The sequence below is a fragment of the Coptis chinensis genome, chromosome 4 (assembly GCF_015680905.1).
Source record: "Coptis chinensis isolate HL-2020 chromosome 4, ASM1568090v1, whole genome shotgun sequence".
NCBI classification, from domain to species: domain Eukaryota; kingdom Viridiplantae; phylum Streptophyta; class Magnoliopsida; order Ranunculales; family Ranunculaceae; genus Coptis; species Coptis chinensis.
The window spans coordinates 95,747,738-95,761,619 of record NC_141459.1 but is presented as its reverse complement, the minus strand read 5'-3'; the positions used below and the strand labels follow the sequence as shown (position 1 = coordinate 95,761,619).

Below are 13,882 nucleotides of genomic sequence, written 5' to 3'. Positions count from 1 at the left end.
AAAAAATTGATTGGGTATTTGGGTGACCGAAAAAATACCCCGAGTCCTACTACAAGCAGACCTTGGTTTCTGTTTAGCTACTCTTACCATCTCATATAACATGATTTTACACTAAATTTTTTAACAGATAGTAAACTTAATTGTTTTTAAATTGTAATGAGGTAGTCGGTCATACCTCATGAAACCTTTCCACCAACAAGGGCATGGAACTAAAATAAGCCTACACTTCCCCCTTTCGTTTGTGCCAAGTAGGACTATCTCATGCAGGACTGATGATCCTTCAAAAATTGTGTGGAATCCAAAATACACTGGCTTTGTATAGTAACCGCACATAGATATTGGAAGATGTAATATATTGATTTAGGATGTAATAGTGTGTTCAAACTATATTCAAGATGTCATACTAATTGTAAGATGTATGCCAATGATGGTGTGTTGTTAACACTTTCTTTATACCTTCTGGTTGTTGCATTGAAATGAATTGGATCTTGGAAAATGTTGCACACATGTACAAGTATACAACTTTTCAATCTTAGATAATGTGCTTACATACATCAATGTGTTATTTATTTATTGTTTTGGTAAAAATATATTACATCAACGTGTTCTCATTTATAGGAGATGCATCAAAATAAACAAATCTATAATGTAAGTTTCCAAGTACGTATCTACTATCCACCTAAAACTATTATATTTGTTGTGCTTCTTTTTTACTTTTCAATATTAACCACGCACGTGCATTTTGCTAGTCTAATTAATTTAGGTGTTTGTTATTGCCGGACCCCATATTGTGTTGGGCAGACCAAAAAAAAACAATTATTACAAATGTGTCATTGGCCCCAAAACCCTTTTCAGCCCTTCTCTTCTATTCTCTTATATTCTCTTCCCTTCCACCATCAAAAACCTTAAACCCTTAAACCCTAAAGAAAACTAACACTAACACTAAACACTAATGGAAGAGCCCAACCCCATTTTAGAACATGAAGATGAAGAAGAAAATGTAATACATCATGACCCCATTCAAGAAGAAAATGTAGAACAAGTTCCAAGTGATCCCATTCAAGAAGAAAATGTAGAACAAGTTCCAAGTGACCCCATTCAAGAAGAAAATGTAGAACAAGTTCAAAGTGAAGAACTCTATGTTTTTCCAAGTTCAAATCTCAAACGGTGTGGCCACACCGGTCAAGAGGCAAAAAAACATAACTAAGTTTTTTCCAAGTTCAAGTCCCAAACGACATGGCCACACCGTTTAGGAATTAGTCCCAAACGGTGTGGCCACACCGGTCAAGAGGCCAAAAAACAGAACTCTATATGTTTTTCCAAGTTCAAATCCCAAACGACTTGACCACACCGTTTGGATTAAGTTCCAGATGACATGGCCACACCGTTTGGGACTTAGGCCAAACGGTGTGGTCATGTCGTTTGGAACTTAATCCAAACAGTGTGGCCACACCGGTCAAGAGGCAAAAAAACATAACTAAGTTTTTTCCAAGTTCAAGTCCCAAACGACATGGACACACCGTTTTGGACTAAGAGGCAAAAAAACAGAACTAAGTTTTTGCAAAGTTCAAATCCCAAACAACATGGCCACACCGTTTGGGACTAAGACTTAATCCCAAACGGTGTGGCCATGTCGTTTGGGATTTGAACTTTGAAAACTCTAAAGTTCTGTTTTTTTGCCTCTTGACCGGTGTGGCCATGTCGTTTGGGACTGAAATTTGCCGAACCTTGATTTCTTTTTTTCTTAACTTCCATATTCAACTTCCAACAATTCTAACACTTTCAAATTCCATATTCCAACAATTCTAACACTTCCAAATTCAAAACCAAACACATAAAATGGAATCACATCAAATTCAAGTATTTTGAAATAAAATGGAATCGCAAACACATAAAATGAAATCACATAACATCAAAACCAAATTCACATAACATCAAATAATATTTTGAAATAACATACGACAAAATCAAGTATTTGGGTACAGATATCACAACGTCACTCTTTACAACAAAAGCAATCTAAACATCCCTATACTACTAGAACTCCAGAGTTGAGATCAATGCTCAAGCTGCTTCTTCACCTATACTCTTTCACGATATCGTCCGCCAATGAACTTGCACCGGGTCAAATTGTATGCCTCCATGAACTCGTTCCGTGCATCGTCTGGAATCACAGTCCCACCCAATTGCAGGCCTTGATTGAGCAAGCGAGAAATTTCATTGACCATGGGATGCTATCAAAATTAAAACGAAAAACTACATTAGTATATACATTTATAAAATACCAAAACAAAAAAGAACAATAACTCAACTTAGCTCTCAAAATTAGTACAAGATCATTTCTCAACATATATACCAAAATAAGCCAACAATGCCGCACTATTCAAAATTCAAACTCAACTCTTAAATGGAAGCATTACACATAATCTAGGACTTAATAATACACATTCAATTAACGTCAATGGAAAACCACAAGAAAAACTTTCACCTAATATATCATCAATTAATGATTAACCTGATACAAATATTAACTCGATTCAATTAACGCCCAACAATGCCGCACAAAGATATTAATAGAAACACAATCTATAACGTCAAATTAGTCTAGCAAATTACAAGCAACAATGTCGCACAAAGATCACAACACTTCATACAAACTTAATACAATTTACGTACACTTCATACAAACTTAACATTTTAAAATTGGTGTTGAAGCGTGTTTACGTGTATTTGGTTGGTCGATGCATGAACAAACTCACTTTAAAACTACGGCATTGTATGAACTACGACAATGTTTTTTGACTTGTATGAATCAACCAAATACAATGTACAATGTATGAACAAACACCTTAAACACTCAAACTACAATGTATGAACAAACTACAATGCATAAAAAAAACTCACTTTGAAAGCAAAAAACTCATTTTGAAATTGGTGTTGAAGCGTGTTTACGTGTGAGGAACCAAATAGAAGAGCTTGAGATGGTTTCAGATACTCACCGAACTCACTAATGGTGGTTTTAGTAAAACACTGTTTAGTTGATCGACGAATTGGGATTGAGATCGAGATCGAGATCGAGATCGAGCAGTAATTGGGTGGGTTTGATTGAGATCGAGATAAAGAATCGAGAGTTTGATGGAAACAAAGAATTGAAACAAAGAATCGAGATCGAGAGTTTGATTTTGTGGGTTTTTGGTCGAGCAGAAATCACGAAATCGAGGGTTTGAAAGACAAAGGGTGGTAACCGGTTTTCCGATTTTTTGGGTATTTGGTTGAGGGGTGTATGATTCAAAGTTGCGCCCAACACAATGGGCATACCCCGGCCCAACTCGGGGTCTGCCCAACACAATATGGGGTATGGCCGTAACAGGACTCTTAATTTATCTTTAAGCTATCTCATTTACACATTCGAAAGTTTAACTCTCTTGTATGCCGGCCTGCACCAACGTTTATCAGTTAAAATGATTCTGGTGATACCATCAACAATCCGTAAACACATTAATTGATTTTGATAAGGACAACATTGTACATCTTTACCGTGATATAAAAACCTTTGGTTCCAATTCCGATTTGATTCCTATACAATAGATTTTAGATATCTGTAAAAATAAGGCAGTGAAAAAGAACTATACATTTCCACAAGGAAAATCAGTATGGAACTCTCTCCTTTGATCCTTTCCCACATTGAAACCAAAACGCAACTAATTAAGCTTTCACATCCAACAACTAGTTATTTGGAGGCTAGTCAAAATATATTCGCACTCATTATTTAAAGATTATTGGTTTTGCTATATACGCCAGGGTTGTTGTGATCCTTTGCGTTCACATTGTCTAGTCTTGTATGCGAGTATTATATCCTAATACTTGATTAAATATTTTAAGTAGACTAATATACCTAATAAATTTAGATTTTTTCTTGACTTTAGAAAACATGATCACCACAAGGAAAACTTCCCCCACAATAAAGAAATGGATCATCTCTTAATTGAGGATTCGTTTATAGACCATCTTAATATGGGTGAATCAGTGAATGGGGTGTTGTCTACTTCTTTGCAATTGTTGGTTTGAGTTTCACACGTCGCATTCACGTTCGTAAAGCGTTGCAAGACACTCCAAATTAATGGTGTGCGTTCTATAGTAGCTAAAGCCAAAATTTTGGGAAAAATAAATTTCTTTAACGCCATTTGTTAAAGAAACAATAATTTAGTGGTAACAGGAGCTAATCGCTTACAACTTCGGGATCACATTATCAGAACAACACTAGGATTTACAAAATTCAGATGAATACATATTGATTATTGATTGTTCAACTACTAGGACCATGCCTTTGCTGGGAGGCTCATCATTTGCGTGGCTATAAAATTGTTACAAACTATGTGGAATCCCTAACACTTGCGCTTGCCAGCAACATCTTCTTTCGAATTACAAAGACAACCTCGTTCTCCTCCTGCTCCGGGTCGGACTCACCATCAGCTGTTGCAACAGCATCCCAATGCAGTGCTGGTAGATACTTCTTAATGTACTCCACAACTGAGCGCTTGTCTCGAACAATAATGAAGCCATTAGGTCTAAGTATACGGTCCATCTCAAGCATCAGATCTTCGGCACTGCATCCTTTCTTCTCAATGTCAGAGAAGACAGTCCATGCATGGAGGAGATCATAAGTACGAGGGTACGTAGAGAAAGCTTCACACCTTCCAACAAAAGAACAGTAGCCCATTAGTCCAAAGATTGATGAGGCCATAGGAGCAATAGTAACATGCATATATGTCATAAAGATTGATACAATGGGCTAATTTTAGGATAAGTTTTACCAACCACATAAGAAGCAAGAGAATGGTCAGACATAGCGACCAACAAAAATTTCAGAGAACGGACACACCCCTCCCATGTTCCTTTGAGTGAAAGGAAACCCAGTTTTCTAGGAATGCGGGGTCCAATGTTAGAAAAACTGAAGAGATGCTACACACAGGCCATCGTGGCGCACCATTTTCAGAAAAATACTTAGAAATACTTAAAAAGATATGGTGTACAGGTCTTTGGGTAGAAAACGAATCCTACACTGCAAAGTATCCTATACAAGAATCGTCTGAATTAATTACCGGCTGGACACTGAGTGTGCAAAGAACAGATAATGAACTTTAAAAGAAAGGACAAGAATTTCTTTTAGAAAAAACATACACTGCATAGTACGCACCAGTTGTGTACAGATCCTATCAGGCCTCTGTCATATATGAGCTTGAGAGTGTTTGGTCCATCTTCTGGCACAACATTCATCACCCAAACATCTTTGTCCCTCAAAGCGGCACCAAATGATCCTAAGTTTGCCTTCATGTCCATCAAGTTGCGCAGGGTGTTTGGTTTGATCTTTGGAGCCAAAAGATCCCAATAACTGTTGACCCTTTCTTGCCAAACTTCCTGCACCACATAAATAAACCACCAGGTCCGCATGTTGTTGTTTGTACAGGAAAATATAAGAGACTGCACATAGGTATATAAGAAAGGGTTCCTTGGAATACCGTATCCTTCTCAAAACGTTCTTTGGAAAAGCCAAGGTCAGCAAGACGAGGAGATGGAGCAGTTAACCGTGCTGGCCAAGGAACCAATCCACTTCCGCCAGCTTTCTGGATCTCTAACAAAACAAACAAATTCAGTCAATACATACCTCCAAGTCGACAACAATCAACCTTTACCCTCATATCAGAATATGGTGTGACATAAAGGACCACTAGTAAAATAAACCAATGCAGAAAGGAGCTTAGAGATGCTGCAGACCCAACAAGTTGGTTAATAACTTAATATTAATCATGCATACAACAGAGTACAACATGACATGATGCAGGCTTGAATGGGTCATAGTGAATATCTTAGAAGAACATGAGGCTCCTGGGAAGTTATTTTTCTAAGAAAAGGTATTCTTAAGAAATCAATCAATAGTACTTTCTATATAGACATTTTCTTTTCCAAGTAAAATAACATACACAGTATTAGAGTATATGATATTAAGAGCAGTTTGTCTTTTATTATTAGAAATAAAGTTTAAGTGTATTATTTTTTGTACAAATTTTTTTGAGAGGAGATCTAATTTGATGGAGCTCAAATTACCCATGTGCTTATATGATTAGCATCAGCTCCAACATAGCTGATCATAATCACCAGTTTCTAAGTTTGTCAAATTATGATCATTACTAATATCTGATTGGAAGCTAAGCATATTTCTAACAGCTTTACAAGTAATCAGCTCTACAATCAGATTAGAAAACATTAAACTGCCCTGAGTATATATCATATCCATCAGGAGACAGGAGTGATATGGTATTCATGAGTTAGTGGTGTTCCGTAATTTAAATAATGCATGTCCTAAAAAAAAACATCTTCCGAATGCAATTTCTGCTCATGTTACATTTCATTTGGTATACCGTATACAGCTCACTTTTGTGTTTTCCCTTCAATACAACTACAGTGATCAAGAGGCAAGCAAAATATACTCTAGACAATGAAAAAAAAATTAGGTTACTCACGGTTGGAGTAAGGAGTGATGCAAGCTTCCATTGGCACACCCCACACTGCATCTGGGTCATCATCAGATCTGCAGAGAGGTGGTTGCGTGCCAGGCTTTCTTTCCATGTAACAATCGTTTGTCAGAGGTTTAACCCAAATGACAGTTTGGTTCTTCTTGGAAGCGATTTTCCAACACATACGTTCCACAAGGGCACTCATTTCCCTCCAAATTCGACGATCCTCTTCATCTTGTGCATATGCTTCGGGAGAGGAGTACGCAAAATAGCCCCCTGGTCTGAGCAACCTATCCAACTCAAGAAGAAGAAGTCCATCCCTCTGAAGCCAATCAATTCTACAACGAGAACAATGAGCCAACTCAAATGATCCGCTAGGATATGGGAGTCTCTTTGTCCCTAATACACCTAGATATGCAGGAATTCCTCTCTCAAGAGCAAACTGGATTTGGTTTTGATGGACGTCATTGGGTGCTAAAGACATTGCTATAATATCAGATGAAAGTAAATATGCTCCAAAGCTAGCAACTCCACAACCTACATCCAGAACTGTTCGAATCCTTCCTTCATTGTTTAAATTGTTCTTTCGAAAGTTGAGCATCTGCAAATGTAAAACTGGAATAATATTATGCTTTACTCAAACAGTTCAAAACAATTTACAACTGAACTATGTAACGTCTCGAATATGTCACACACACATATTGAAGATTATAAACCTCAATTTTTAACATCGTGGATACTGATACATGTACCCATGTCAATGTCACTTGCAATTTTTAACATCTGCAACTATAAATCCTTATAAAACAAGTCCTCCATAATCCTTTTTTTTTGGGTAAACAAGTCCTACATAATCCTAAACAGGCTTGGCGGCTAAATTTTCAGAAACAGTTAACAAAAAAAGTATATTAACAAAAATTATACAAGATGCAATCGAGCCGAAAAATGACTTGTATATCCTTTTCTTTTCCTTACTGTTAAAGGAGCAACAATCTTACGTTCGCAAGTGAGGCAATATATTTATCAGCTCCATAGTGAAAATGAGTGCCACCCCCCGGAAATGAAATCTTTTCACCTTTGACGACCATCCAGTGCTGGTCAGATTTCTCTTGTGCAAGGTGGGTGTGAGGTACATTTGCTTTCCATACTTCATCTCTGCTTCTTGGCCACTTAACTGGAACCTGAAACAACCGATGTAACAGAGAAATTGATTCTCTAGTTTTGAAAGTTACGAAAGAACCATATGGAACGACTTCTTTTTAAGATAATCTTATCAGAACAAGTTCACTACATTCTAACCTTGTAGCCTGGAGGTGGAGGAATCAAACAATTATATCGCCTTTCAGGCAGTGGACAATGTCTCTCATAGTGCTCCATCAAGTTCAAATCCAACTTCAGACGCATCTGATAAATAAGGTGCCTGTCTAGGCAGGGAATCAAATCCGAATGTTGATCATCGCATACCTTGAAAAGAAAAATAAGGAACAAATTAGCTTTTTAATGTAACATAACTAAGAATTGAAAAGGTGACAGCTCTGACAACTTGATAGTTATATAAGAACTCACAGGAAAGCTCTTTGGGAAAATGTTATCCTCGCCATCTTCCATACCAAACTTGAATGAAGACTCGTCTTGTTTGCTTCCAAGATCATCATCTTCATCACCACCCAAATAAGATGATCCAAGTCTTTTCAAGGTTGATGTACCTTGATGCACTTGAGAGCCGACAGACGATCCATAATATACAAACAGAAAAACAAGAAAGAACCCCACAACACACAAAGCACTCACTAACTGCGACTTTTTAGCTTTATCAGTTTTTCCCTTTGTCATTTTGATATCATTTAGTTTAGACGGACTTCAACTGTAGCTCACCTCCAAAACTCAATAGATCAGGAATAGATACATGTGCTGTGCTGATCTTAGGACAACTCACTTCAAATACAAATTTTTACATAAACCCCCTATCCTACAATATTAGCATACATATACGATGTCGCGTCTGTAAATGGTAAAAGCTGTGAAAAAATTGGTATTTCCTCAATGTCTGTGTACTACTGATACAAACGCACAAGCCTGTAAATCAACAAATAAACGACAAAACGTTCAGCAAGGACAATAAATAACTACATTGCTTTGCATATGCATTTATTCTTACTCGTTTTTTATTTACAAGTATTCCAGACATCCTATGAGGTATCTCACAAATTCAACTCTCATGGATTACTTGGGGAATGAAATCAACCATATAGTTTATATTCATGAGAACCAAAGTTGTTAAACAATAGTTAAAATAAAAAGTTTAAAACCCAAAGTTTCCCATCATTTCAATCACTAATATTTTCTTCAACTAATCGACACAAACAACCTACCCCACCCGGCCTATAATACTTCAAAGTGTTCACAGCAATACCATTAATTGTAGTACATTTTATCCAAATGAAAACCACATACAAGGAAAACAATGAATATATTCAATTAATCAATACAAGCAAGCTAGCAAATACATAAAAATTCAATCTTTTCAGCTACCAATTCAAAACAGAAGTAATAAATTATCACAATACAATACAAAACCAATAAATTCAATGATGAATAGCTTAGAAAGTGTAAAGTGTTCAACTTACTGATTCAATGATGAATGCTGAAGAAGAAAAGAACCCACTTCAGATTTGAAGATTTGAGGAAGAAGAATTGAAAAGAGAGAGAGAGAGAAGGAAGTGAAGTGGACTAGTGGAGAGGGGATCTTGTTTTTTTACAAATGAAAAAAATTGAATAATTTCTGTTATTTAACTAACTTAACTTTGTTGTTACTACTTACCAGTGGAAGGAAATAATCAAAATTGGTCAACTCCTTGAGTATTAATTTGTAATTACAAGTTTGACCCCCTGTTTGCAAGATCCAACGGCTACGAGATTTTTGTTACCGTTGGATTTGATCTTCGGGTCAACCCATTTTCATCAAATACCCAAATCCATATCACCTTGTCTTCTTCTTCTTCTTCTTCTTCTCTCATTCAATCAAAAAAAAAGGCCCTTTCCTCAAATTAACAAAAAAGTTGGAATCTTTACCTCAAAAAGTGAAAAGCCATGTCTCATCAAAACAACCCATCTTCATCTTCATCATCAAATTCTCAATTCACATATTCAAACACAGCTTATTTCCCTCTTCCTTTCCACCTTCAACAACAACAATCAGACCCTTCTCAATACAACACTAACAACAGTATTTCTTATTTACAGACACCATCTGTTTCTAAACTGCCCACTCCAAATTACCCTCCTGTTACTGCCCCTGCTCAGCCTGGTATGTACACCATTCCTCAGTTTCAGCAGGTCAGCTTTTCTTGTTTTGTTTAGTTATTGTAATTTATTGGTTTTGTTTGTGAAAGATTATGTGAAGGGGCAATATGGAAATGTGCCCCAAGGTGAAGGAAGGGTTTATTTCTAACTGATTAGAATAATTAGTTCAAATGACATGTATGGCTTTCGATTGAGTTTAGTTCATTAGCTTCTTGGTTTTACATGTTACATTAAATTTGTTATTGATATTCAAAACAGGCTCAGCAGTTATTCCAGAGGGATGCCCAGACGATTACACCGGAAGCTCTCGAAAGTGTAAAAGCTGCACTTGCAAGCAGCGAAATTGAACACAAGGCAGAAACAAAAAAGAAGGCACTACCTCGTAAAGCTGCAGGGCAGACGTGGGAGGATCCAACACTTGCTGAGTGGCCAGAAAGTATGTTTTTATACATCTGTTATTGTTTTTTTTTCACTTTACTGACAGATATAATATATTTGCTATGCTTTTTTTGTCATCCAAATGATCATGACAATTGGGTTTAATGATACTTCCTTGTAACTCAAAGCATTTGGGTCATGTGTTTGGTTAGTTATAAATGTAGGTCCTAAATCGTTAGTAATTATGTGCTCCATTTAAAAAGAGAGATAGTATAAATTGATGTGCTGAGTATATTTATATATTGTTTTCTATTTAGTAGACAGTGTGATAATCATCGAAGGCAGAAGGTCATGCTACATTTAATATGTTATGAGGATTTTCTCTGGGAGTTCAAGAGATAGCTAATTGTTTTATATGAAAGTCACATATAATCCTAACTCGGAGTACTTAGAAAGGCTGTAGGAATAGCGACAAATACTGAATGCTATAATTGCTCAAGTTTCTTTTGACATGGCTCGATGTAATTATATGCTTGCCATCATGGATATTTAGTTCATATTAACAGGACTTAGGCTGAGTCCAATGGTTTGGACCGCTAAAACAGCAAACCACAATAGCACAGTATATGCGGTTAGGGGGATAGTGTTGTTCGACCCAATGGTTTTTCTTTTACCCGCCATTGGCATAGCGTGTAGCAAAAGCCCAAAAACAGTCACCCCATCTAGCCGCTACTGGAGAGAAAAAATTTCTTTTGTAACCGCCATTCACACTGGCGTGTGGCTCTTTGTTTTTTCACGCCCTCCCCATTTTACCCTTTCTCCCATCTCTCTCCCCCTTCTAACCACCACAGTGATAAGCGTGTAGATTTATTTCGAAATTAAATCGAGTTCCAGCCGCTACCCACAGAGGCATGTAGATTTATTTCGAATTTTTTCTGTGGCAGCCACTCGTTCTGGCGTGCAGAGCATACGCTATATTGTTAAAATTGGCTGTATGCATAGCGAAACTTATACCGATAGCGTTAGCAGGTAATATCATTACTCTTTTGATTAAGGCTAAGTCCAATGGTGCGGCAAAACACCAAATATCACGTAAAAGTGAATGTGAATATGTTTTATTTTAGTATTAAAATTTTAACACATACTATTCCGTTTATTTTCATAATTTCGTCTTTCATATTGTGCTGTGTCATATATTGGGTCATATTACTCATATAGAGTAAATTACTCGCTGTTGAAAATGTCCAGCCGTGAGTGTTTTCTCTCTTGCTTTAGGGTAAACTTGTCTTGATTTGTTATTCTTATCGGTGCATTAATCACATAAATGCATTGCTTTGGCCTTTGGTCTTCAAGTTTAATATTCATGGAAAACATCATGTTCCTTGTATTCTTTAAGGATTAATATACTTGGTCATACGTGTTTATGAGGAAGTGAAGAACTTTTTCCAGGTATTATCCTTTTTCAATGACATCGTGACAGTTTGTTGTAGGATTTTGCATGTTTGATGTTTAGTCCTCAAGTCAAACACATGTCTGTGTCTTTGTCAAATTAGCTATAACATGGTTGCTTAGAGTATTTCAGAGTCAACGCTGACTAATAATTTGTTGTATGAATATGCCTGTATTCTGTGTTACGAGTTTATACCTTCATATCTGCAGTTTTACATTAAGTTCCCTCCTGGTCTCATTAATTCAAAAGTCCATCATATCACCGCAAAGCTCCCCATACTAGAAGTGCAACTGGTAACAGATTGTGTATTGTGTTTACACATTCATATTATAGTGGGATTGAAATAGTTACCAAGCCAAAATAAATGAGATTAGAGTAGTTTGTTATTGTTGCTTCCTTGATGCTTCTGTTGTTTTCTGTAATGATATTTCTTAATATCTGCAGATGATTATCGTTTATTTTGTGGAGATCTGGGTAATGAAGTGAATGACGAGGTTCTATCAAAAGCATTTTCAAGGTTTCCTAACTTCAACATGGCAAGAGTAAGTATATCTCGAGCTTTATAGTCTCTGGTTCTTGTTTAAATTTAAATGATGAAAGGCTTTCGAGCAATTTAAATAGATTGATGCTAATTGCACTTTCAGGTTGTTAGAGATAAAAGGACGGGTAAAACCAGGGGATATGGTTTTGTTAGTTTTTCCACACCAGCTGACCTTGCAGCAGCTTTAAAAGAAATGAATGGTGAGTGAAATCTCAACTTTGACTCATTCATAGGTATTGGCATGTAATCATCCATCTTTGATGTCTAAATGTACTCTCTGTTACTTGGCTGAGATGCTTTATGGTAATACTTTGTTGCAGGCGATATGTCCAGAACTGTATTTTACATTTGATTTAGCTGACTAATCTGAATATATTGGAGATAACATACGTAATAATCTTTAGTTATATTCAAAAGAACCAAGGAAACAGTAGGAAGTGAGAAAATCACAAATAACATGTTTCTGAGTTGAAACTCTACGGTTCTTTTTACTGAACCTTCAATGGATACTTCATGGAATTTTTCTTTAGAAAGATTTTAGCTGATTGGGTAATTTTGTGAGGGAAAAAGTTGATTGAGGCATGGTATTTAGTGTTGAAACTGTGGACAGGATCACTTGTTGTCAGTTTATCCTTTAGGAGACGATTGATTGCTTGAACTAGATGCTTAGTGATCTTTTCTTTTTCCACCACATGTTGTGGTTGAGTTCATCTACTTATCTTTAATTTTAGTGGAATTTCTTGGTATTGTAAGTTTTATTCTGTGCAGTAATATTGTTTTGTAGCAGTTATCTAGGTTGTTTATTTGCTTTGTGCAGTATTGTAGCTTACAAATGTCTTAGGATTCATCTAGCTTTCTCCTTGTCCATAAAATTTCAAACAACCTTTACAGGTAAATATGTTGGAAATCGTCCAATTAAACTACGCAAGAGCACTTGGAGGGAGAGGACAGACTCAGAGGCCTTGGAGAGGCAAAAGGTATATTCAACCATAACAGATTGACTTTGTTGTTTCAGTATCTTTTTGTTACTCAAATCTGATGTTGATATTGATCGTGCGACTCTTTGCAGTACAAATCTCATAAAAAACCAAAGCCGTCAAAGAGGAGCGTCTTACACAAGTAAATCTGCACAAATGGAACTCTTTGTTTCAGACATACAAATCTCATTTTCTCCTTAATGTTGTTATAGGTTTCCCCGAAACAGATGTGATTATCCACATATTGCTGTACCTTAGATTATTATCTGATGTCTATACATTGCTTTTGCATAAACAGAATCAGTGTAAAAACGGAAGCATTTTACTTTTGCAAAGATTTGTTTATGTTTTGGGTGTAGACTTCCAAAGTGGTAAACGTCCCAAGTATGGAGGGTCCTTTGTCAGGATTAAGGGCTGCTGGAAGAAACTTTACATGCTTTGCTATCAAAACACGTGATTTTGACAAGCTTTATTCATTTATCTATGTGTCTGCTACAAATTTTTTTTCTATGAACTCTATATTCATGCAAGTTATGCGAACGAGGTATGTCAGAGTCATTCAGTGTTTGAGCATCACATCACAGCCTTCCTGTTATACCCGTATTAACATTTCAATCACCAAAATATTATCATACAGATTATTCTCTACAATGACTACAAGTAATAGTTAGCAACACCTAACCTATGCTCTTTAATCAGTAAATATGGACTAAGCATA

General features: G+C 36.4%; 2 protein-coding genes across 3 annotated transcripts; one reads left to right on the top strand and one right to left on the bottom strand.

Annotated features, from left to right (window-relative positions):
• Positions 1-4,153: 4,153 nt before the first annotated feature.
• LOC147505893 (putative methyltransferase PMT3) lies at positions 4,154-9,288 on the bottom strand. 2 transcript variants are annotated; one of them, XM_086558295.1, is made up of 8 exons: positions 9,143-9,288; positions 8,082-8,591; positions 7,815-7,979; positions 7,514-7,696; positions 6,522-7,116; positions 5,520-5,632; positions 5,198-5,418; positions 4,154-4,694 (listed from the first exon to the last, which is right to left on the bottom strand). In XM_086558295.1, exons 2-8 carry the CDS (start codon positions 8,346-8,348, stop codon positions 4,373-4,375), a joined length of 1,866 nt encoding a protein of 621 aa, XP_086414421.1. In that variant the 5' UTR covers positions 8,349-8,591; positions 9,143-9,288; the 3' UTR covers positions 4,154-4,372. The 2 variants fall into 2 exon arrangements, with proteins under 2 accessions (XP_086414421.1, XP_086414422.1); XM_086558296.1 differs by having other exon boundaries at positions 5,182-5,418; positions 9,143-9,283.
• Positions 9,289-9,516: 228 nt separating this feature from the next.
• On the top strand, positions 9,517-13,636 carry LOC147505892 (uncharacterized). Its single transcript, XM_086558297.1, has 6 exons — positions 9,517-9,851; positions 10,077-10,254; positions 12,091-12,188; positions 12,291-12,387; positions 13,079-13,164; positions 13,257-13,636. Exons 1-6 carry the CDS (start codon positions 9,606-9,608, stop codon positions 13,308-13,310), a joined length of 759 nt encoding a protein of 252 aa, XP_086414423.1. The 5' UTR covers positions 9,517-9,605; the 3' UTR covers positions 13,311-13,636.
• Positions 13,637-13,882: the final 246 nt, after the last annotated feature.